The sequence below is a fragment of the Anarhichas minor genome, unplaced genomic scaffold, assembly GCF_050575085.1.
Source record: "Anarhichas minor isolate MPS153535 unplaced genomic scaffold, ASM5057508v1 ptg000027l, whole genome shotgun sequence".
NCBI lineage: Eukaryota > Metazoa > Chordata > Actinopteri > Perciformes > Anarhichadidae > Anarhichas > Anarhichas minor.
This window is the reverse complement of record NW_027466473.1, coordinates 12,573,995-12,600,107: the sequence shown is the minus strand read 5'-3', so window position 1 is coordinate 12,600,107 and position 26,113 is coordinate 12,573,995. Positions and strand designations below refer to the sequence as shown.

Here is a 26,113-nt window from a genome sequence, read left to right as displayed (position 1 = left end):
GACATCACGCACTCTAAGGTGCGCAATACACACCCATTATAAAGTCAGAAACAGACCCGAAATGTTCCTGAAACTTAATCTGTGATATAATGAAAACTGTGCTAGCTATCAAAATGTCCATTTGGCTCAATAAAGTGCAGCGTTTTGGCTACGTTTTAAACTTGGAATCATTTTTCTATGTTAATGTATGGCTTGTCAATATGGGCCCAAAGTTAAGTGTTTTTTTTTGCTGTCTTCACGCCAAAACCCCATTCAAGTGAATGGAGAAACTTTGCTCAGTTTTTCTGGATTTTCGGGAAAACCGCTGGGCGAATCTCTCCGAAAGATACTTAGCACACTATTCCCGATCAGGCCGCACGTGTTGATGTATTTTTTGCTCAGGTGTTGGCAACGCTGTATGAGGAGAAGCGCGCCAAACCTTTTGGATAAAGATTGTTATTAAGCCCGATGGATTATATACAGTGTACTTTGGCATAGGCAGTTTTACTGCCTTTGTGCTACAAAGCCACACTGAATAAATGCTTCAGGTCACGGATACGCCTGTGAAACGCGAGCGTGCACAGAGCCGGAGCCGACAGCTGCATAGATTTAAACGAGAACGTACAGTTAGGGCCATAAGTATTTGGACTGTGACACAATTATTCTAATTTTGCCTCTTTACGCGACTCCAATGGATTTGAAATTAGGCAGTCAATATGTGGTTGAAGTGGAGACTTTCAGCTTTAATTCAATGGATATAACAAAAATATCACATTAACCTTCTAGGAATGGCTGCCAATGGAACTGGGTCACTGGTGTTTATTGATGATGTCACAGCTGATCGAAGTAGCAGTAGTAGTAGCTAGCTACACTATCTGCTCAGATTCAGCAAAATGCTACAAAACCAATTGGGTGGCGCTTCACAGTGCAGATGGATAATGACCCAACAGATACTGCGAACACAACCCAAGAGCTTCTCAAGGCAAAGGAATGGAATATTCTTCAATGGCCAAGTCAGTCACCTGATCTCAACCCAAGTGAGCAGGCTTTTCACTTACTTAAGATAAAACTAATGGCAGAACGACCCACAAACAAGCAGCAGCTGAAGGAGGCTGCAGTAAAAGGCCTGGCAAAGCATCTCAAGGGAGGGAACTCAGCGTTTGGTGATGTCTATGGGTGCCAGTCATTGACTGCAAAGGATTTTCCTCCAAGTATTAAAAATAATGATTATATTCACAGTGATGTTAGTTTGTCCAATTACTGTTGAGCCTCTGAAAATTAGGGGGGCTGTGTAAAAATGGCTGTTATATCCATTGAATTAAAGCTGAAAGTACACTTCAACCACATATTGACTGTTTCCATTGGAGTCGTGTAAAGAGGCAAAATTAGAATAATTGTGTCACAGTCCAAATACTTATGGCTCTGACTGCAGGGGCGTTTGTAGGATTCAAAGAAAGGGGGGGCTTAGCCCCAAGGGGAGTGGCATGTTTGCGATTTTTTTTGGGGCCCATTTGGGGCCGCGGATATCCATTGTTTCAGACAGTTCATAGATTGGTTCAATCAGAAAGAGTGTGATTCTGCTCTGTAGTTTTGGTTGCATTCAGTATATGATAACACAAGAGACAGAATTTGAGGGTCGTCGTGAAATTTGACAACACAAATATGAACTTTTCTCAAATAAAGAATATCCGCGTCACTCCCAAATCCTAATTCTTAAAGGGACCGCACACAATGGATGGAGAATGGACCTGATAGTGTCAACTTTATATCGTTAAGTATGATGATAGGCTATTGGATTGTAATTTGAAGGGGGAGAAAACATACAAACCAGAACGCACGCACATATGTACCATGTTTGAGTTATAAATAACTTGTCCATGTGAGAAACAATAGTTTAATTTAATGACATCCTGTTAATGACAGGTCCTGTTAGCCTCCTCGGATCGTGACCTCCAGCATTCACTGGGGCGGTTTGCAGCCGAGTGTGAAGCAGCGGGCATGAGAATTAGCACCTCCAAATCTGAAGCCATGGTGCTCTGCCGGAAACCGGTGGATTGCTCCCTCCAGGTGGGGACGGAGTGCCTACATCAAGCGAAGGAGTTCAAGTATCTCGGGGTCTTGTAAGCGGGAGATCGACAGACGGATCGGTGCGGCTGCAGCAGTAAAGCAGGCGCTGCACCGGACCGTCTTGGTGAAGAGGGAGCTGAGCCGGAAGGCAAAGCTCTCAATTTACCACTCGGTCTACGTTCCTACCCTCACCTATGGTCACGAACTCTGGGTCGTGACCGAAAGGACAAGGTCGCGGCTACAAGCGGCCGAAATGAGCTTCCTCCGTAGGGTGGCCGGGCTCAGCCTTAGAGATAGGGTAAGGAGCTCGGTCATCAGGAGGGAGCTTGGAGTCGAGCCGCTACTCCTTCACGTCGAAAGGAGTGAGCTGAGGTGGTTCGGGCATCTAATTAGGATGCCTCCTGGACGCCTCCCACTGGAGGTTTTCCAGGCACGTCCAACTGGGAAGAGACCCCGGGGAAGACCCAGAACACGCTGGAGGGATTACATCTCCCAGCTGGCCTGGGAACGCCTCGGGATCCCCCAGAATGAGCTGGAGCATGTTGCCGGTGAGAGGGAAGTCTGGGTCAGCCTGCTTGGCCTGTTGCCACCGCGACCCGACCCCGGATAAGCGGAGGAAAATGGATGGATGGATGGACATCACCAAAATAAAAATAATAATAATTATTTTTTTTTTAAAGCCAATAATGCCAAATTATTTGGGGGGGCTGAATAACATTTGAGGGGGGCTTCAGCCCCCCTAAAATAGGCCTAACGACGCCCCTGCCTGACTGTATTACTTGCCTGTAAATGAAAAAGCCCATAGATGACATAAACTATGAGACAGTTACTCGTTGACTGAACATGTGACACTGCGTGTTTCTACTGTCTCAGAATGAAGGGGTGGGATATAAATGTTAGGTCTGTCACAGCACAACTGACTCTCGTGCACTCAATGCTGTCTGAGGTTTCATCCTGTGTCGTATAGTCTTATTGTCTTGTTTTCTCTTTGTACATCTAGGGAAACAGATATTTATAATGACCCCAGAAGAGAGAGCTGTTTCCAATTTGAATGCCACATTTGTTCGCCCTGCCAAATTCTATCTCAGTGGGTTTTCCAACGTCCCTCACGTTAAGTATTACTATGTCTTCCTGTGTTTTGCCTATATCATCACTGTTCTTGGGAATAGCTTCCTTCTCTCAACTATTTACCTAGTTAAGACTCTTCATACTTCTAAATATATGATTGTCTTTAACCTGGCTTTCACAGATTTGTGTGGGAGCACTGCTCTCATCCCAAAAGTCCTCGACACACTTGTGTTTGACAGGAGATACATTGCCTATGAGGCTTGCTTGAGTCATATGTTCTTTGTTCTTGTCTTTGTAAGTATTCAGTCATGGACACTTGTCACAATGGCATATGACAGATTTATAGCAATTTGCTTCCCTTTAAGATACCATAGTATTGTGACTAAACCAGTTATTACTGCAATGCTGCTGTTTGTGTGGGCTTTTTTTATTACTCTCCTAGCGTTGGATATTTGGTCTATTGTTCGCCTCTCCTTCTGTCGATCTTTGGTGGTAAAGAGCATTTACTGTGATTACGCACCAGTTTTTCTTCTGGCCTGTAATGACACGTCTTTAAATAGGATGTTGGCTTATTTCTCTTTTGTTGTAGTCCTCTGTATTCCTTTAGTACTGATAACATTGACATATGTTTGCATTTCCGTAGCACTGAGCAGGATTGCAACAGGAGAGGAACGACTCAAAGCATTTAAAACTTGTACTTCTCACCTGATTCTTGTGGCTATTTTCTTCCTACCAATCGTGGGCACCAACGTAGCGTCAGTAACCACCTACATCCATCCTAATACCAGGATCATAAACTCATCTTTGACACACATCGTACCAGCTTTGCTCAATCCTATTATATACTCTTTAAAAACAGAAGAAGTGCTGATCTCTATCAAGAAGCTTTGCAAAAGAAATAGGATAACAAACACAACCAAAGAAGGGTGACGTCTTTATCAATGCTGTAATGAAACATTTAGGAGTGTTACAATAGCATAATTGTATTCATGACCTTTTACTACTTATACGCACTATTATTTCACTTTTAGAAATGGTTATGGAGTGGTAATTCATCATTTACTGTACTTTGCAATGTAACCAGACCAAATGAGGTGGTTGCATTTTATATTACTTCAGCAATACTAATGATCGCCCATCCAAAATGTAATCAGGGTTTTTAGTATGTTATGAATTGTTGTTGTGACTGTACACTGCTTATTAGAACAATTATTTGAGACAGAAATAAAGTAAAACATGTTGTTGTATCTGTTGGAAATAAGTGGAAATTACACATACTTTCAGTGGAGCTCTCATATAGAGTCAGTTTTGAGTCTTATCTTGAGTCTGATCTGTTACAGTGATAAGTCGATTGAAGGCAGTTAAATGGCAACGGCAACTATTTTCATAATCAATTAATTGTTTCATTTGTTGCTATTTTTCAAGCAAACATGCCAAACTGTTTGACAGGATTGATAGGACATTGACACATTACTTTGGAAATGTCAGAAATTGTTTACTTATTTGAAGAGTGCATTTGAATGTTTCTCTCAAGCCTTTGAGGACTGGGACTGGGTTGCTCAAATGATGTACTGAGTGTATTATAGTGTATTATATTGAAAATCCTGAAATAAAGGTTTAAAAAAATCCATGCTGTGAATTGGAAAAAGCAACCACATCCATATGTGCATAGATTTTGAAAGGTCAAGCTTGGTAAAAAATAATGACTGATAAGTTGATGTGATGTGTTTGTCCGAACTTCTGGACACAGGGAGAAATCGCCCCCATTCCTGCAGCCATGCGCTCTCAATCACCTCCAAAACACAACAGCAGGTTTAAGTCAAATCAAATGGATTTATTATCAAAGAAGCATAAAAACAGATACAAACAGTTACAAACCGAATCACACTACTAATAACAAAACAAACATATAAATTCCATGAAATGTGAGATCCAATCCGAGCCACCCAGGAGGCTGGTATGCCCTCCTCGGTGGCCCGCAGAAGATCTGAAATCCCCGAGAGCTTCAAACCCTTTGTCCCCTCAAAGTTACATCTCTCAGCTCATCGATCAGCTCATTGATTGGCTGAAGTCCAACAAGCCCCTCCTTGGTTCTTGACCTGTTGACACCTCTAACACCTCACTCAGCCATTTTCCAACCCGCCTTGGCTCTTGAGCTATTGTTCCACTCCAACACCTCAAGCAGCCACTTTCGCCCAACCCCCGCTCCAGCACATTCCTCAACCTGATCACACAGACACTCAAACACACTCCTTGGTTCAAAACTTCCGAAGTAAATATACTGGATGACATAATAAAGATAATTAGGAGCTTCAAAACTTAAAATTCCTCACAGATGTAAACGCCTTTACAAAAAGAGGCAATCAAGACTCAGGCTGAAAATGAAGCATGCAGGACTCTACAATTATGGTGAGTTTGCACCATCTAGTGGTTTAGACTTGGATTGTACAGGATTAGTAGATTACAGTTGAAATACACAGGTCACAGTTGAGTGTCGAAACAACTACAGTGGCTCAAAGGTTGCAACATAAGAGAGACAAGACGGCTGGTAAAAGTAATAAATATACATTTATTCAAAGAAGACAAACCAAACTAAACTAGACAACCAAACAAAACAAAGTAGCAGCCGTGCCAGCTAAGGATTAGGAGCCAAAGAAGAGGGGGCCAGCCATGTTCAGATGATGCGTATATAGCTGGCACTTCCAGCAGGCTCAGGTGGGTCTCGTCATTCATGGTAGAGCTTGCACTGTCCACATAAATCCACTAGAAGGCAGGCACTCATCATATGAACTGAGAAACACTGCTCTAATCTATGTCCCCCATTATTTATTAATTAAGTACAGTGTAATGTATTGTTATTCTGTATCTTAATTTGGTAGGTTAACAGGAGCACAATATCAATAAGATACCACTAAGCATATACATTTTTACAATATCTGAAGGACTTGTCTTCTGTAGTACATGATGCCACACAGTTCTCAAGGACCCCTGTTACATCTAGATCCAGTATCCAGATTGTATCTATCGGATTTAACCTGAATACATTTACACCTGGTATTAATATTTGCCTCAGTGTAGACATCGAGGTCAGATTAAAAGTGACTAATCAGTGCAATATGATAACTTGAACATTGCATAGTGTTTGTCCCTTGCGGATGGATTTGTCCTTAAACAGGCCAGAGTGAGACAAAACTAAATGATTCTAATGGGTCCAATTTGTGATGGCATCACCAGAGAGTGACTTTGACTTAAACAACCATCTGAAATAAAATAAAATACCACATTTTGTTTTTTCCCTGGTAAAATGTTTTTTTGGAGAGGTTTTTCCTTTTCCGAAACAAGGGTCAAAGCACAGAGGGTATCATATGCTGTACGGATTGTAAAGCCCCTTGAGGCAAATTTGTGATTTGGACTGGAGAAATAAAATTGACTTTTACTGTTTAAACTCGATCCTTTATTATCTTGGTTGGTAATAGATGGAGGTGTACATTACACAACAGCCAGTAGTTTTAGTTTTGCTAACTCTGACTCCCTTCAAATCAGAGATCATCTTACTTTTTCCCCCAACAAAAGCTAACATCTTGTTTAATTTGTTTCTCAAAGAGTAGAGCTGAAACTGATTTGCTGCAACTATGAAAAAATACAGCACACAGACCTTAAAAGTGCAGACATTTAATGCATGACATCTTCCCGTGGCAAAAAAAGCTGTGATGTAGTAATCTATATTTTAGGTTTGGCCAACTGAAGGCCTTTTTTTACAGTCAGGCCATTTTATTCAGAAATATTGGAACTAACTAAAACCAAAGAAAGGCAGAGGACAGACTCTACACGAACATTTTAACATCTCGCCAAGATTTGCTCTTACGTTGGTCTGGTTAAATTAGATTTTTTTTTCTCACCAGAGCCAGGGCTCTGATTTTGATCTCTTTGGTTTTCAAAGAGTAGACGATAGGATTGACGCAGGGTGGGATGCAAGAGGCCAGCGACAGGCTCAGCACACGCTGGTCCGGGTCAATCAGACGCAGATAAAACCCAATAGTAAAAATGGTAATGAGAGGAATGTAAAATACAGCAACAAGGATGATATGCTCAACGCAAGTAGCCAGAGCTTTCACCCGACTGTCTAAAGATTTCATTCTGAACACGGTCACCAGGATAGCCACATAAGACAGAAGAATAAAAATAAAGGGTCCTACGAGGATCATAATCGTGAGAAAAGAAGCTGTAGACCACTGCATTGTGTAATCATTACAGGCAAGTCTGAACACAGGTGCATAGTCACAGAAATAGCTGAACACTCTGACAGAATTGCAAAATGAGAGTTGAGTCATTATACCTGTTGAAAATGCTGTTACTCCCAGAGCAAAAGACCAAGTCAGGCCGACAATACAAGACATGCTCCGCAAAGTGTTGACTGAGTTCTGACGCAGAGGGAAACATATTGCAATCAACCGGTCGTAGGCAAGGATAGCGAGCGCAAATGACTCCAGGGATACAAAAGAATAGCAGACGAACATCTGCAACAGACAGAGGTTGAATGGAATAAAGTTGTCCTTAACAAGGAATATCTTTACCATGCTGGGAATATTGCATGTGTTAAGGACTATATCAATTACTGCGAGGTTGGTCACAGCCAGGAATTTTGGAGTATGTAAGCAGTGATTAAAAGAAATGACATAGATCACCAAACTATTGAACAGCACTGTAACCACATAAACAAAGGACAGAAAGATGAAGTAGACACCGATGAAGGGAAATGTCTCGAATCCGATGACATAGAAGCCTGGAGGATGAATGATGAGCGAGTCATTTAAAACGGTCCTGAGAGAAGACATAGTTGAACTCCACAGCCTGTGTTGGAGGACGGCCTCTGCTTAAATGCTCCACAGTCTACAGAACAGAGAAATCAAGTCATATTACACATTAAACCTCAATAGAGACTAAAAACCACATGGATCATTTTCATACAAGTTCAATGAGCATGGTAAAACACAGCGGTATGCAACACATATTCCAGTAAATTCACATGTGCTAAAAAACAATGTATCATACCTGATGTTCTCTTAACGATTGTTTAGCAGCAGCTCTATTTGATGCTGCATCCAGAAGGATGACTGCGTGTCTGACCTGTGTACAGCGAGAGATATACTTTCCTCATTGATCTCTTGAGATAGAGCTTCCAGCTGTTACTAAGAGGACCTCCTTCAGCAATACCCTATTAATGAATTGATCCATTAAGAGCAGGGCTCTGATGACACTTTTTTTTGCGTCGAAAACAAACATCTGATGATTGCTTTGAATTCTGAAGAATTTGAGCTTCGCACATCACTCAGTTTTAAATATGGATAGATTGAAGGTTACCCAAATGCAGATACAGCAGCTGGCCTACAAAGTAGGCCAGCTGCTGTATCATGACTTAGATACAAAGATTAGCTGTTGTGACATTTTTTATTTAACACTCTAGTATAAGCACTTACGAAATGCTTTGTGAAGTGAGTTTGTACACAGTGAGCAAACACCACGATGTTCCCTCAAGGTGCATTCATCTTTAGAGGCCATGGTTCGAGTGGAACGACTTGTACAGAAAGTATTACAGCATATGAAATCTGTACTGACAAAGATCTATAAAAATAATAATAAGTGTAAGAATGTACACGACATTTTGTGAACAGTGTTTGTACAAAGTGAATTAACAGTGACAAACACTTGGACAGTAATGACTTGTTGCGTAATGTGCCACGAGGATGCATTTATCATTGGTGAGACAAAAGAAAGACGTTCTAATGAGCTCAGTTTATGATAACATCACCAGTGGATGCTGGTTAATGACCTTTGCGGTAACAAACACACCTTTTACTGTTTGAATTTGGGATTAATGAATCTCCAAAGCACCTATTAACTAACCTATGATGGGCTGCAAGAGAAAAGACAGCCTGACACTCTCTCCTCTGTCCACCTTTTCTTTTTAAGTCAGGTGAGAAGTCTTAAGTTCAACATCCTCTTACTGACTATATCTCTTTTTTGTTGTCCCAAAGTTTATCATTGTAAACATTGTAGGCCTTTTATAGGTGTTTGAATCACTGACGTTCATTCACAGTTTTAACTGAGATGAGCATTGTTGTTGCGATGTCTGGGCTTCGTGAGGAACCTTGTAATTTCTCACAAATAAAACGTGAAGTGAAATGTAATTACCGAGTGCTCTTTGGAGTTACTAGCTCATGTTGTTCGTGGTGAAGCTTGGTTTATTGCATTGCAGCTCACAGACCCCTCAGTGGTTCTAGGAAATAAATATCACATTATTATTAAACCTGGTGCATTCAGAGCCATATGCATGGAGCGCGTTCACTGGAATGGAGCCAGTCTCATTCAACAGTATGGCTCATTTTTATCCACCTTAAATCCTAAAATCAACTGAGATGGATTTGAGCTCTGTTATCTGTTATTTGTTTAGTATAAGATCTGAATTATTCATGAAATATTTCTCACACAATTAAGCCCCATAACACAAAGGGTGTTCGTGTACTATTTACAAAGTTGGTTCACTTAAATTGCTTTCTTTATATTTATGAATTATAAAAACTAAATAAAAAGAAAGTGAATACTGGATCAATATATACACACACATATATATATAAATCCTAAACAAAAATGTTGTCCCTTAAGAATTCCTTAAATTGAACAATACAGCAGTGACCAAGATATGTACAGAGTGCTTGGAAATTAACTTCCCACTGCTCTCTGGTGGACAAACCATATAAGACCCTGTTTCTAAATGACCTCAAACATGTCTTTGTTATTTCTGTTCTCCCATTTCCTTTATCAGCAAACAGAGACATCGATACAAACTGTCTGCGTTAAGCTTCTATTGGCTGATAAATCACATTTGGTCTCTTCACAAAACACACAAACTGAAAAGTCCAAGTCAGGATTTTTTTTTGTCACCGATCACACTTTATTTTCTGAACAATAATTAAGTGATGTACAGTCTTTGCGGGGGGTGTTGTGAGTTCAGCTGGGCGCGGCCTGGGTGGAGGTCGGCTGCTGCTGCCGCTGCTTCATCAGCTGTTCTTTCCGTGCGATTTGGAAGTTCATCATGCAGTCTTTGAAAGTCTGGACCTGGCTCTTGCACGTGCGCCAGTCCTGGTGTTCAGCCATGCACTCCTGCACAGCATAGTGCAGCTCAGCACAGCCAGTGCGGGATATCATCTGTTCAACGGGGTCGTCCTCATCGTCGTCTTTACGGCTGCGGTCATGGGGTGAAGGGGCTGCCATCCCGTTTCAATGAACTCAGTGGGTCTGCTGAGGACAACACGTGATGTTATTGTTAATAAACAGGTGATAATAAGGTTTCAGTAACAACCACAAAACCTCCCCAGCTGTTCCTTCAGCGTGCCTTTGTTGTTCAGGCCTCTTCACAGCGACACCTCTAAATCTCCGGCTGTAACATCTGTAGTAATTTATTTATTTCACTCACAATTATGAGCGAGCCAAATTACACACTTAAGAAGATACTGCTGTATTTTGTCATTCACTGTCTGTTACATTTCCATTTTAATCATATTTCCTCACCTCTTATGAGTCTTAGTTGGTGGTGTAGAATGTAAACTTACCCTGTCTCGTGAGGCACTTCCACTTTGTGAGGAAGTATTTATGTTTTTAATCAACTATTCTATCATTTGTGCAATACAAAGACATTTGACTGCTGTATAGTTGGACCACCGTACTTTAGCTCGAGTTAGATTGTGAGACTAGGACTTTTACTTGTCATGGATTCATTTTTAATTGTTGTATTGCTGCTACTTCTTACGTACAGTAACGATTTGGAAATACTCGTCAGTGTCAAAGTAACTTAACGAGGTCATTTAGCTGCACTAACTAACGCTACACTCCTTAACGTTACCTAAAGGCTAGCTTACTACTTACACATATACGTTCACACACAATCAGCCGCCATTGTTCTCACCTGTTTATTATCTTTAAGCGAATCTGTCCGTCACTGAAATTACGTTTTCCATAACCTGCTTTCTTCTGGGCTTCTCGTAATCAACCTCACAGTCGGCGCTGTCGGCGCTCCGCGGAGGACACATTTGAGCGGAGGACGGAAGTGTAACCGTAAAATAGTTCCGTCGATACCTACATCGGTTCCGCTTCAGAAAACTAATGACAATGAAGTCATTTTGTGAATGAATTCATGAATATGTGAATGAAAATATTGTTGCCAGTGCAGGTTTAAACCAAGTAGAGCAGTCACACTCACACGTACACATTGAAGGCACTAGAAGGCAGGCCACATCACCATTTGTTGTCCACGTTCTCTGGCTTATTGACAGCTTGTGTTGTATGTTGTTCTGCAATGCTTATCTGTATAATGTACAGTTGGTCCAAGTAGCCTGTTGAATACATAATGTTTATAGCAAAAATGTTGTGTATTCACTAATGAACATTATTTGATAGCCTAGTTTATAATGTTTTGAGTTGTTAACATTTAGTAACTAAAAGCTAACTTAACAAAAAAACATTGTCGGTAGGACCTATTATCTCAGATAATATGAAGACCAATGGGCTATGATGTGACTAATGGATCTTGCTACTGATTAATAAGCCTTAAACATACATATGACTGTTTAGCCTTACACCTTTTTAATTGGGGCTAATTTCGGCAAGAATCTTGTTTGATTGCTTTTCCTACTAGAGCAAACTGAGCCATTGAAATTAAAATAAATTTCCGGACAGACAACGGATAGCTCATGGAGGAGAAAGACAGTTGCAGTTGTACTCTCATTTGTTTCCATTTCAAACATTTGCACGATTTAATTCAAAAAACTTAGATGACTCAAATCATACAGGAGTTTGACACAAAGAGACCAGGGTTCACGTCCATGCCCGCCAAATGATGTGTTTAGTCTACTAAAACCTCATTAAAAAGATTTGGTTGAATATTGGAAAAGTCTCATGCTTCAATATCAGCAATCACTTCATCTGCAGTTGTTCCAATTTGGGGATGAATCTTGATTAAAATATCAAGATGGGACTCTGTAAGCATTGCGTAAAATAACAATGTCAGGAAGTAAAGTGACATTTTTTTATCAACCTGACAAAATTACGTTCTTGTGGGAAGAAAAGAAAAGAAAAGGCAACAATGTAACTTCTTTACATTCTAATAGAATGTAAATAAGTTACATTGTATCAGAATGTAACTTCTTTACATTCTAATAGAATGTAAATAAGTTACATTGTATCAGAATGTAACTTCTTTACATTCTAATAGAATGTAAAGAAGCTACAGTGTATAGAATGATTCTATTGAAGTTATTCCTTTTTTAAATGTTTTAGATGAGTCACTAATCACTTTAAAATAGTGATTATAGCTGCTTACGTTTGGTTACATTGCTATTTGCTGTCATTGAAAATAAAATGATTAAATAACAATGTATGTATAGGCTACTTGTATTGTTTAAAATAATGTCAGCAGGGACTGTTGACCCTTGGGCATTTTCACATTATCAAATCTGGCCCTCTTTGAAAAAGGTTTGGACACCCCTGGCATAGAAAGACTATTTATAGCTTTTGTACGGGTTAAGAAATAAGTAGACATATTTCACAAATTTTCCCACAGTAAATGTTACAAGTCGGCCTTGTGTCAAAGTCTAACAGTTTTACTGCAGGAAAAGCCTCAAGGCTTAGGCTTGGTGTAGCAGAGAAAAGTGGTTAAGGGACAGGTTGGGGTCAGGTTAACTTAAGGGGAAACAGACTTTGACAGTTAAGGTGGCTTTATTAAACTGGTTTTAATGAAAACTGATGTCAGAATGAAAAGAGCCCAGGCTTTTGACCCATTACAATTAGAGCCTGAACTACTTATTATCCCTCAATTGTTTGCTCTTACGTTGGTCTGTGCCAATTTTGTTTTTTCTCACCAGAGCCAGGGCTCTGATTTTGATCTCTTTGGTTTTCAAAGAGTAGACGATAGGATTGACGCAGGGTGGGATGCAAGAGGCCAGCGACAGGCTCAGCACACGCTGGTCCGGGTCAATCAGACGCAGATAAAACCCAATAGTAAAAATGGTAATGAGAGGAATGTAAAATACAGCAACAAGGATGATATGCTCAACGCAAGTAGCCAGAGCTTTCACCCGACTGTCTAAAGATTTCATTCTGAACACGGTCACCAGGATAGCCACATAAGACAGAAGAATAAAAATAAAGGGTCCTACGAGGATCATAATCGTGAGAAAAGAAGCTGCAGACCACTGCATTGTGTAATCATTACAGGCAAGTCTGAACACAGGTGCATAGTCACAGAAATAGCTAAAAACTCTGACAGAATTGCAAAATGAGAGTCGAGTCATTATACCTGTTGAAAATGCAATTATTCCAAGAGACCAAGACCAAGTCAGGCCGATAATACAAGACATGCTCCGCAAAGTGTTGACTGAGTTGTGACGCAGAGGGAAACATATTGCAATCAACCGGTCGTAGGCAAGGATAGCGAGCGCAATTGACTCCAAAGACCCAAATGCATAGTAGACAAACATTTGTACCAAACACAAGTTGAATGGAATAAAGTTGTCCTTAACAAGGAATATCTTTACCATGCTGGGAATATTGCATGTGTTAAGGACTATATCAATTACTGCGAGGTTGGTCACAGCCAGGAATTTTGGAGTATGTAAGCAGTGATTAAAAGAAATGACATAGATCACCAAACTATTGAACAGCACTGTAACCACATAAACAAAGGACAGAAAGATGAAGTAGACACCGATGAAGGGAAATGTCTCGAATCCGATGACATAGAAGCCTGGAGGATGAATGATGAGCGAGTCATTTAAAACGGTCCTGAGAGAAGACATAGTTGAACTCCACAGCCTGTGTTGGATGACGGCCTCTGGTCCACAGTGTTTAAAACTTCTCCAGTCTGAAAATCAGGGCAATCATATCATATTGTACATTAGTGAATGGATTTCTATGAAGGCTAATAGATAAAGTGCACAATTGTCATGCCATTCAGTTAAAACACACTTAAACAAAGCAGTATTTGTATAATGCATCCTCAGTAAATTAAATCACTTATTAATGTGCTACAAGTCAATAAAATAATCCAACCTGATTATCTGTGAAGAATGGCTCAGCACTAGCTGGTGATGCTGACTCTGAAAGCAGCATGCAGATGTCAGCATGTTGGACTGGTGGACGATGACGTATATACTCTCCTGATGGATCAACTGAGACGGAGTCATTGTGCAGTACCCTATCAGTGAAGTTAGTTTAACCCCTGGAGAGTCGGGCTATAGGTTATTTCTTTCTGATTAAACTTCTACTTAAAACAAAGGGTTCGTGTTTATTTGATTGATAATTTAAAGATTCATGGAAGATAGTAAAATGAATTAGAGAAGAAAAGAAAATGTGTTAAGGACATATGTTGCTTTGACTGTTCAAACGTTTAAAATACTCAGTCTGAATAATCTTTGTTGGAGGAAAAGGTTTAAATTTTAAGATAAGTGTGAAAGAATGAAAATATACTCACTGCTAGAGTTTTGTTGCGTATGTAAGTATCAATATATACCATGATATGGAAAATGTATGGAAAATCATATATAAAATGACCTTACAGTTACACTGTTATTATGCATTATTTCAGACCAAACTCCTAAAAATCTAATTTGTTCTGTATTTTGATGATTTCTCAAAATAGGTATTTAATTCACTTGAATCTGGTGAGTGTTTACATAATGGCAGAATAGAATAAATAAAATAAATATTCTGAAAAACATGGTATTGTGTAATATGTTTTTATTTAATTGCAAAATAACATGACACTGCATATGTGTGGAAACGTGAACAAAGAAAGAAAAGGTCCGGAGTGCTCAGAAGTTCAAAGAACACTAATGAAGGGGCTCTTTAGAAGGGAACACAAACCAAGTCACTCTTCTGGCAAAAAGTAAAACATCCTAATAGATCCTAAAAACATAGACAATGCAGGTTCATGTTAAGTTAGAGCTGGGTTACAGGAAGAAACAGAGCCCCAGCACTCACAGATAAAGGGTCTTTTTTTATTTCATTTTGGGCAAAAAAGGAACGTGTAATCACGTTCGCAGTAATGGCTTGGAGCTGAAACACGTTTAGTTTTTGCCTACAATAACCAAAAAATTAAATTTTATCTGTGAGTGCCTTTGCTATGTTTCTTCTGCCACCACCATGCACAGGATACTATTCAAGGTTTGGAGCTTTGCTCGCTGCCACTTTGCACAAACAGCCTTCTTCAGAGTGTGCTCCTCAGCACGCAGTTTCCCCACTAGTAGATACAAGATGATTGCAAACAATTTGTAGATGTTTAGAAGTAAGAAAAAGATAACGAGGGCACTATAATAAAACATGAATATACAGACAACAACACAGACGAAATATTATATATCAAAATATATATTAACAGACTCCATGCATCAGAGGAATTACAAAAAAAGACTGAAATCAATTACTTCATTTAGTCCTGGATAAGCTGTGGGCTGCGTCTTGTGGACATAAAAGGTTTCTCTCTTTAATAATAATTTCAGTTGATCACAACAAATGCATTGCAGTTAATGAATGTTTTAATGTTCTACACCTTATGAGTCTTGAGTAGCCTACATGCCTTTATATAATATTGACAGGAGATGGCTAGACACTAACCTATTTAAACTGATCTTAAGAGGGGCAGGAAAAAATAAACCCTAAGAATATGTCACATTTAATGAGATCGCGGTTTGAGTGTATTATCCTTTTTAAGGGACTTGCTGGAGAGATGTATCCAGTTTTTGTTTTATAGCATGTAGAATACTTTTAAAAATGTTGGTCTGTGTCACAAATGCATTGACAATGTAATGAAATTGGCCAAAAATGATGTTGTCCTTAAGCCAATTAGGATGAAAACTCTGCATTCAGCACAGTATTTCCACCTGTTGCCTTCCTATATACTGTGGTGTGGAGCTGGCCACACTCACTCTAAATGAATGTTATTTTTTAGAATACTCAGTACTGTTTAATATCTCTGCTGTTGGCATTCAAGACATCGTGAAACAGTAAAAGTTCTTCCTCTGTGTGGAAACCTGGTTGTTTTTAAATGCTGAGGAATCAAATGAAACTTCCAAAATAGGCCTCTTTTTGTTGCACCGCTCTCACGCACACACACACACACACACACACACACACACACACACACACACACATCCTTGACTGTTGAGTGTTAAAATAAAGTTGTCAAGGGCTTGTTTTAATTCTACGAACCAGTGCCAGGGCTCTGGTTCTAATCTCTTTGGTCTTCAAAGAATACACAATCGGATTGATGCAGGGTGGGATGCAAGTGGCAAGTGATAGGCTCAGGACACGCTGGTCCGGGTCAATGGATCGCACATAAAGCCCTATTAAGAATATGCTGAATATAGGAATGTAAAATACAGCAACAAGGACTAGGTGCTCAATGCAAGTGGCCAGAGCTTTCATCCTATTGCCTAGTGATTTCATTCTGAACACAGTGACCAATATGCTGAGATAAGACAGAATAACACAAGTCAAAGGGAACATCAGATTCACCATACTAGAAGTTGAAGCTATAGACCAATGCAATGTGTAATCATTGCAGGCGAGTCTGAACACAGGCGCATAGTCACAGAAATAGCTGAACACTCTGACAGAATTGCAAAATGACAGTCGAGTCATGATCGCCGTGCTGTATGCTACTCTACTCAGATTGTAAACCCAAGTCGCGCCTACAATACACAACATGATCGGCAGTGTGTTGAATAAGTTCTGACGCAGAGGGAAACATATTGCAATGAACCTGTCGTAGGCAAGTATAGCGAGCGCAAATGACTCCAAAGATATACCAGCATAGTAGACATACATTTGTAACAGACAGAGGTTAAATGGAACAAAGTTGTCCTTAAAGAGGAATGTCTTAATCATGCTGGGAATAATGCATGTGCTTAAGGTTACGTCAATTACCGCGAGGTTGACGACAGCCAGGAATTTTGGAGTGTGTAAGCAGTGGTCACGAGCAATTATGGCGATCAGTACAATATTGAACACCAGCGTAACCACATAAACAAATGCTAGAAAGATAATGTAAACACTGATGAAGGGAAATGTCTCAAATGCAACGATATAAAATCCTGGAGGATGAATGATGACAGAGTCATTTACAACAGTCCTGAGAGAAGACATAGTCCTCTGGTCCAGGGTGCGTAAAAGCTGTCTGGTCTGAAAAAGAGGGGAAAGAATACATCTTATTTCTTATTTTTCCTTCATTTTTTTGTCAGCATAAATGCACAAGTTATCTTATTCATGAATCGATGAAAACAAAGTAATTGGAAGCTTCAGAAGGACACATACACACTTGTGCATTTGTCATTGAAACAATCATTTTTCCACCTGAGTGATTCAATTAACACACAACAGAAAGCAGTGTACTTGTGGCTCACCTGTTCGGTTGATGATCGTTTTACACAAAGTGGCTCCATGCAATGCCGACTCCAATAGTAGCCATTGAATGTCTGCATGTCTGACCTGTGCACAGTGGTAATTATACCCTCTTCATCAATCAATCTCCAGAGATAGTGTGCAGTCTTCTAATTAAGAATAACATGGATCAACAATACAATAATGAGCAGTGCCCTTTGATTGAAATTGAAGGTTAATGTAATGGAGTGTTTTGTCTTCTAATTTATCTTGCAGGCAAAACAAACGTGTTGTTGTTTTGTGATTCTGAGCACCACATTCATCTTTATCTCAAGAGCAGGAAAACATGCAGGTTATAATACCACTTAATAACACTGAAACTCAACTGGCAATCACCTTTATTTCCATCTGACAACATTAATGACGTGTATGTATTAAGAGACCTGTCAATCATTTTGGGGTTGGGTGTGACCCCTCTGTTTTCATTTGATTGTTGCTTTTGAGGAATCGATGAACGAATGTAAGAATGATGAAGTTGTTGGTGTGGTGCAGACATGCTTTTAGTGCAACGGATTGAAACTTGATTTTGCTGTCTGAGCTTGGAGGCCAGTTTCAGTGAGACAGCAGAGTCAACGGTAGATAATAAAATGTTGGAGTTGTATTACACTTAATATAACTGTCATCCTGATTTTGGGAGGATATGTACACATTTTGTATCTCTTGTTGCCACATAAATACTTCTAAACCACAAAACCGTCTTACGCTCCTAAGCTCTGCTCATGACATCTTGTGTCTATCTCTGTTCTTGACAACATAGAGACTGACTGATTTGTTAGATCTGGTCAGAAGCCTATTGACCAGTCTGGTCTCACAATTGTCCCAATGTAAACCAGAAACGGGGCTGGTCTAGACCTTATCGTCTTAACCAACAACTTGGACTCCTGCCTTAGCTATGGGACTCTCAAACACACTTAAACCTACCCACTTGCCATTACAAACCAGTATTATTGCACCAAATTTGATGGTAAAATATTTCATTTAATGTTAATAAAAGTTCAGGTCCACTATGTGATAGTGTAGCAAACAAATCTTTGTATAGAACTCCAAGTGGGTGAAAAACAAAAGAAGTCTAAAGGGAGCGTTTATCATCCAACAGTCCATAATGACTCCAGACAAAATGACTTTCTGCTGCATATGACACCTCAGAGTCTTTCTAATGAACCCAGCTTGAGATTTCATCACTCGAGAAAGCCGGTTAATGACCCTTCATGTAACAAACAAACCTTTTACTGTTCAAGCTTTGCCTAATTAATCTCACCTGCATCTATTAGCAGGTCTTGCAGTCTCACATTCTGAGGTAAATGGATAGGAAATTGGGACCCCTGTGCACAGTGCTTTCCCCCCAAGAGTACCTCGTCTGAAATAACAAGCTAACTTTATTCAAACAAACACAGAAACATATCATTTGATTTTGTAGAGGCTTAGTTAAATGTAGGCACACAATACATTGTGCACCTATCAACGAATGATCAGAGCTGTGATTTTGCTGTAACAACCATAAACTCACTTTGTTTGTTTCTCCCACTAAACTCACACTGTGTCATTGCCATCTTTGGTTTCTTATATTCAACCATGACTAATACAAATACAATACTAACTATAATACAATATTCACTGTTTAGTAATCGAAAACTTAAGACACAATTCCATGAATCTTTTTCAAAAAAGCGTTCCCGCTTTGTATAAACTTGGTGTGTATGAAGATATTTAACAACAAAGTGCAACGACATTGACAATCAACAGTATTTCCTGAGGGTGCTTTTATCATCAAACAGGGCACGGTGACCCCAGACTAAAGGCTTCTCTCCTGCCTCTTTGACTCCTGGGAACCCTGCTAATGAGCTCTATTTGTGATGTCATTACCAAATGATGCTGGTTAATGACTCTGCCTGAAACAAACAAACCTTTTACTGTTCAGACTTCAGCCTAATTAATCTCATATGCATCTATTAGAAGGTTTTGCACTCTTGCAATTAAAACTCGAGTGTAATGGGAACGGGTGTACAGCGATATTAATGAGTTTGTGGTGTTCTTGAAAAGCTCAAGTATAAACCCACTAATTGTCTAATAGTCACCTCTCCTCTGATAGGCCTGCGAGCTTAGCCCCTATACGCTGTTGATGCCTTTTCTGCAGTTGCAGACGTGTGATAAAAGTTTCATTAAACTTTAGATTGTGTTCACAGTTATTTGCTGCGTTGGCCTCGGACTAAAACAATTTACTGTGCAATCTCCAAAAGGAACATAATTCATTGAAATAGGCTGAATGCTCACAAGACATCTAGAAGTTACTTGTGTACGGAAGCAGGGAATTCAAAATGCTTCTAAATAACTTACTGTGATGTCCTGGGTAACCACAATCAATCAATACATTTACCATCCAATGTTGGGTATTTAAAGCGAGGCGTAACATTATAGGAGGCACCAGCATTAATCTACCCTGTTCTCTTTTTCCACAAATCAGAAATGAGTGGAACTCATTGGGGTTGTTTTTATGTGGCGTAATATGAGGCAGAGTTTACTATAAAGAAAGTCATTCAGTGGCCCGATAGTAGAAACACAGAATTATTTAAACAAAAAAACTGTATTTATTGTGGATTAGACACAACTGCTTGATACCTAATCTGCTCAATAAGGTCAATATTGGCACCGACTGGCAGTATACAACTGAAACTTAAAAAATATGGTGTCTCCATATTATTTAAGTAGTTTGAAAGTCCAACAGTGTGATACATTCTTTAAAAAAAAATGTCCAAGATCATCACAAGGGTATTACAGTAAAAATGTCGACATAGAATCGTGAAAAACAGGGGTGAGTCAGTGCTAAAGCATTAAGGAGACTTTGAAAATAGGAAAAGTTAGTGATAAAGTCCGGCCAAGAGCCCAGCATGATCCATGAGAACAGAGCAGATAAGAGACATCTTTATTGTGCAGTGCAGTATACGAACTGCAAAGATTTACTATCAGAGCAAAGTCCTAAAAAACACAATACTCATTTTCATGAGTTAGTATGAATCATTAAACAACTATACAAAGTGAAGGCACTGTGCTGAACTGCAGTTTTTATAGCAGTTTACTTAACATGAGATATCGTTTACATTATTTTTTATTATTTACAGAGGGCTGTAACATTATATGGACATATTATGGGGGCTTAATAGAAGGGTGGCTTTTTGATTATTGGTGGTTGTTCGTAGGTCTGTTTTGAATTAAAGTGTCAGGTTTCCTTAAAATGTAATGTGTCTTTAAAATATTTGCATGACCACTTTCCCTTCCATTTCAAGGAATGAGGGAAGAGATTAATTAGGCAAACAGTTCAATGGAGGGTTGTTTGTTTACAGGCAAGGCCATTAAGCATTGTTCCCCAGTGATGCCACCCCAACTGGGATTCATCAGAGGGACTCTTAGAGGCACGATCCCTTTGTCTTGGGTCACCATGTCCTTGTTGATGATAAAATAAAGTAGGAGTTATGAATTTTAAATTGAATCCCATGAAAGTGTCAGACTGCCGGACAAGACTGAATATAAGTACATCTGACTTTATTGTTCAAGTCAATCCCTGTTTGAATAGTACGTTGACCGTGGCTAACTTGTAATGCAATGAACCCATGACAAACACTCTTTTGATGATTTGCACCAGTAATGAGCTCATGAGGCTCAGCTTGTCTGTGATTTATATAGGTTATTGTGTAAAAATAGATAACTTGACTACAGGCTCCTGATGAGGCAAGAACAAGAAACCCTCCTTGTGTTTATATGAGCAGAGAGCTCTAACAGTGGATTTAGAGTTTCAGGACTTATAGCGCAGGCTTTTGTGAAACAGTTGGTCACGGGCTGACTCATTGTCAAAATAGAAGGTTTTGCCCCAAATGTGAAAGTTTTTGGTATTTGAACATACTGCTGTTAATAGTTAACAGCAGTATGGTGAAATTGATGTGTGAAACTTAACTATATATTTACTTTCTCTGAAAACATGACAGCGCAGTCATTATCTACCAATCTACATCAACTCCTCTAAAAGCATGTCCGCTGTACCTTGAAACCCAAAGACATGGACTATCCATGGTGTAATTGTTTGATTACCTTAAATATAGCAAAAAAAAGCTAAGTGACTTGTTCACCCCAAACTTCACATCTATCACCCAGAAGTGAGATGCATATGAATGGATTTTTTCCCTGCACTCATGACACAATGTTTGCATTTCAGACTAACATAGTGTGATGCATATGATCCATATAAATTATTCAGACAGTTGCCCTCAGAAAACACAACCCTCTCCTAACGTTTTTACCCAATAAACTTTCCTAATGAGACACATTTCTGATATCATCAGAGCCTGTTGGTTCATGATTTTGCCTGTAAGAAACCTTTTCACTGTTTGGACTTCAGCCTAATTAATCTCATTTGCCTTAATTGCAAAGCACTGAACTCACTATTAAATCTCCCAATAAAAATCCTTTCCCAAATAATGAGTAATCCGTAATCATTTTGAATATATAATTTAATATTTTGTGCTATATAGAATAAAAATGTGTCTGTACCTATAATTGTTTCATTTCCATTAATGCCCAAACATATTCGACCAGTTTGATCAGTGTCTGTGGATGGCGAGTCATTTTATAAGTGAAATAAGACACGGTTGTTTTCATCAGCAGCATGATAGCACAGCCACAAATAAAGGTCATCTCTATTCTTTATACTGTATACACAGCCACAGAGTGATCCCTCAGAATATAAGAGACGCTTATATTTTCTGTATTGCAAATCAGAAGAGCCATATGTTCATTTATTTATAATCCAGAGAGTGTTAAATACTTTAATACGTATTTAATTATCACCGCAGTACGGAGACTGTCAGACACATGTTGATCTGTGGAAATGTTCAAGAACATACTGTTGTGTCTTTTAAAGTCATATTGCATCATATGTCATCATCGTAACCACACTTTACAATAGGTGGTGTGACCACATCTTTCATACACTTGTAAAATACAATACAGTGTTGAAGTGTAGGAATGAATCAACACATTTGAGTCCGTGGGATAAGAGGACAGCCAAACAGCCACACGGGGGTAGTAGCTGGCCCATTTTAATGGTGGGTGCAAAAAGTCAGTGTGCACTCAAATGCACGCTGAATGATATAACGAGGTTGTACTCTTCTGAACAAAGTATACTACAGCCCACAGAACATCATGTTGGAGCTGTATCCGCTTAGCATTATACTGCCGGGATGTATTGTGAGCGCAGTAAGACGTGAAACCAGGACTTTCCAGGATTTTGTTCTGAGGAATTTTGAAATACAAAAATAAATGGGACAGGGAAAGAATGGTGAAAGTATCTTGTACTGTAACATGCTTTGGTTGCATGTTTAAAATCGGGTTGTAATAGTTGGCTTGACGTTGTTCTGAGAGGAGAGTGCTCAGAAAATGACGGACAGGTTGTCAGAGCAGATGCTGTTTTCTCCGAGGTAACGAGCCAATGTGACCGCTCAGAGGATCTGCAGCTTCTCTCTAGCGAAGGACAACATGAAATATTCAAACTGCCGAGATTGCAATTTTTTTTCACAGCCATTTGAACAAGAAGCAGCCTGTTACACATACTCATACTGCTCAAACAGGCTCGCTGGCGGCTAATTAGCAGAGCTACAGTAGATGGTGCTGTGATTGATGGGAGTGAGATTTAATGAGCACCAAACATTTGGTAATCAGGCTGAATATTTGTCATCAGGCATTTAAATGCTTTATTGTTATTTTTAGAATTGCTTCAGTGATTAAAAAAGAATGTATTGAAATATATTTGTGTGTTACTGTAATTAGAGCCACTGTGGTGTGCTCCTGTCACCTGTGCCACAGAAAATGAGGTAATTTAAGTGAGAAATGCAGAGCTGTTTGTCTGATGTATGGAGTATAATTCTGTTTCCAAACACAAGTATATGAATACTCTGTGTTCTTACTACGCAGATCTGCGAAAGCCAGGACTTTAGCCATAATTAGTATTTTTCACATCAGATTAGATGTGAATTTCTCTTTTTCTTATTTTAATATTATCTTCTCTTATTTTGACTGAGGGTAATGCTGTTATAAGTGACCCGTATTCATTTAAGAAATGACTGCAGTGTAGCTTAAATGTTCTAAAATAGATAAACATCTGCATGTATTCATCATTCAAGTATTGATGGAGTTATTTCTGCTTATATTTCCTACTTGTCCTTGAGAGTACATTCCAGCCAGTGAAAGCTCAATGAGGGCCTCTTAGCTGCGAGGCAGTTGCTGAATATTCAGCACTCAGTACCATAGACAGCAACTTTGTTTGAAGCTTTCGATTAAATGACGGGGCCATAAGGTCGTCAGCAAGTTTGTCTGTGAGTCATTAGAGAAGCATCTATGTATGGCGTTTTTTAATTCTCATATAGTACTCAAGACCGGTCTCGGTCTTTAAGCCGCCTTGTCTTGGTCTCAGACTCAAGACCAGTCAAGACCACAACTGCGAGGATATCACTAAGTTGCCTGTACATTGTCTGATTTATTTGATTAAACCATAACTGTGTTAGCGCATAGAAAACTAAAAGGACAATTTCCCACACATTTAAAAAACATAGCCCGTCTCAGCCCATCACTCTCCTCATCTGCTGCTGAAACTCTGATCCACGCCTTCATCACCTCCAGAATTGACTACTGCAACAGCATTCTTCACGGCACATCATCCAAAATCCTAAATAAACTCCAGTACATCCAAAACTCTGCTGCTCGCCTGCTCACCCACTCCCGCTCCCGTGACCACATCACCCCTGTTCTCCAGAACCTCCACTGGCTCCCCGTCCCACAACGGATCCAATACAAAATCCTTCTCCTCACTCACAAAGCCCTCCATAATCAGGTCCCCTCCTACCTCACCGACCTGCTTCACCACCACACTCCATCCCGTCGGCTCCGCTCCTCTGATGCCAACCTCTTGTCCCTTCCACTCAGGGCCAAGCACCGGACATGGGGTGACAGAGCCTTCTCCATATCTGCCCCCTCCCTCTGGAACTCTCTCCCCAAACACATCCGAGACTGCACTGACCTTTCCACATTCAAATCCCAAATCAAAACCCACCTTTTCAAAACTGCTTTTAACGTGTGACCATTATTGTGTATTTTATGTTTTTAGTGTATTGCTTTTATATATGATGATTTTAATGTAAAGTGTCTTTGAGTACTATGAAAAGCGCTATATTAAATAAAATGTATTATTATTATTATTATTACATAAAATTCTCCTCTGCAATGCCTTTGTGATTATTTTATCAATACATTTCTCATGGTACACTTATACATACACACATACAGCATGTATATGGTAATAAAAGAGGTGAAAATATTTGTTTTTATGAGAATGTGGATATTTCTCATCACATTTAGGAGTGACTTGCATGTTCCACATTTTATTATTAGTGTGTCATGCAGTGAGGGACTCGTACTGCTCTGGTCTTGGTGTTGGTGTTGACTTGGTCTCATCCCGAATTCTTGGTCATGACTTGGTCTTGGTTCAGGTGGCCTTGACTACAACACTGCAGGGAGGTGAAGGGTATTATGGAATTTTTGTTAACCAAATTATCCATTAAAGGAGCACCTCGCTGGAAAGAACTTGATTGAAATTAACGTGTGAAATATAATAATTGATGTTTGCCTTCCAGTGGGGGATTAAGGTCAAAACTCTCTCTCTGTATCTCTGACCTGCAAGTCAACGGGTTTAATTAGTGCATAGATCTGAGACAGCTGGACAGCTTGTGAGGACAGAATCTGTCCTCCCGGTCAAAGGCCAATCGACCAGCCAACTGTGTTTATCCACAGTCCAGGACTAATCAAAACCCAGGCCAGGACTGCAGTCGTCCACTTTAAAACCTGATGTGGTTCTGATCAAAACCCACGACCCTTAAACTCAGAGGCCAGACAAAAGTTCAAAATATCACACTTCAGAATATCGGTTCCCATGGTTTGTAATTACACTGCAGAGTAGCCAGAAAATGGAAATATCGATTGGAGTAGTCCAGATGTAAGATGGGATTGATTATTCCATCATTTTCTTTCTTGTCTTGTACAATACTTGTATGGTAGTCTCTGTTCATCTTACTGTGTGTGAGCTTTGGCTGTATGAATTAAGTCAACAAAATAATATGATGAAATGCCAAATGTTAAGTATTCCCCGAGGGTGGATTTATCATCAAACAGGGCACGGTGACCCCAAACAAAAGGATTCACTCCTGCCTCTTTGACTCCTGGGAGTCTCTCTAATGAGCTCCTCTTTAGACGGCATTACCACTGAATGCCGGTTAATGACCTTGCTTGGAACAAACAACCAAACTTTTTATTGTTCGAATTTAAGCTTAATTAATCTCATAAGAACCTGTTAGGAGTACCAAGCATGCACTCAATAAAACTGCAAGGGAATTTGTGGGGGTGCACACTAATAATGAGCTATAAATGTCGGTCTCGAAAGCTGACAATTAATTGAAAGTAACCATGGTAATTG

The 26,113-nt window shown here is 39.6% G+C and overlaps 5 protein-coding genes across 6 annotated transcripts; 1 reads left to right on the top strand and 4 right to left on the bottom strand.

The window, feature by feature from the left end:
* The first annotated feature begins 447 nt into the window (after positions 1–447).
* On the top strand, positions 448–4,044 carry LOC142959926 (olfactory receptor-like protein OLF4). The gene is made up of 2 exons (XM_076101441.1): positions 448–463; positions 3,083–4,044. Exons 1-2 carry the CDS (start codon positions 448–450, stop codon positions 4,042–4,044), a joined length of 978 nt encoding a protein of 325 aa, XP_075957556.1.
* Positions 4,045–6,989: 2,945 nt separating this feature from the next.
* On the bottom strand, positions 6,990–8,018 carry LOC142960160 (olfactory receptor 2AT4-like). Its single transcript, XM_076101813.1, has one exon. The coding sequence runs from the start codon at positions 7,947–7,949 to the stop codon at positions 6,990–6,992; it is 960 nt and encodes a 319-aa protein (XP_075957928.1). The 5' UTR covers positions 7,950–8,018.
* A 2,024-nt stretch (positions 8,019–10,042) lies between these two features.
* coa4 (cytochrome c oxidase assembly factor 4 homolog) lies at positions 10,043–11,214 on the bottom strand. 2 transcript variants are annotated; one of them, XM_076101756.1, is made up of 2 exons: positions 11,078–11,214; positions 10,043–10,413 (listed from the first exon to the last, which is right to left on the bottom strand). In XM_076101756.1, the coding sequence occupies exon 2, from the start codon at positions 10,384–10,386 to the stop codon at positions 10,123–10,125; it is 264 nt and encodes an 87-aa protein (XP_075957871.1). In that variant the 5' UTR covers positions 10,387–10,413; positions 11,078–11,214; the 3' UTR covers positions 10,043–10,122. The 2 variants fall into 2 exon arrangements, with proteins under 2 accessions (XP_075957871.1, XP_075957872.1); XM_076101757.1 differs by having other exon boundaries at positions 10,043–10,410; positions 11,078–11,208.
* A 1,751-nt stretch (positions 11,215–12,965) lies between these two features.
* On the bottom strand, positions 12,966–13,964 carry LOC142959924 (olfactory receptor 1M1-like). The gene has a single exon (XM_076101437.1). It carries the CDS (start codon positions 13,962–13,964, stop codon positions 12,966–12,968), a length of 999 nt encoding a protein of 332 aa, XP_075957552.1.
* Positions 13,965–16,334: 2,370 nt separating this feature from the next.
* LOC142960383 (olfactory receptor 5B12-like) lies at positions 16,335–17,310 on the bottom strand. Its single transcript, XM_076102197.1, has one exon. It carries the CDS (start codon positions 17,308–17,310, stop codon positions 16,348–16,350), a length of 963 nt encoding a protein of 320 aa, XP_075958312.1. The 3' UTR covers positions 16,335–16,347.
* Positions 17,311–26,113: the final 8,803 nt, after the last annotated feature.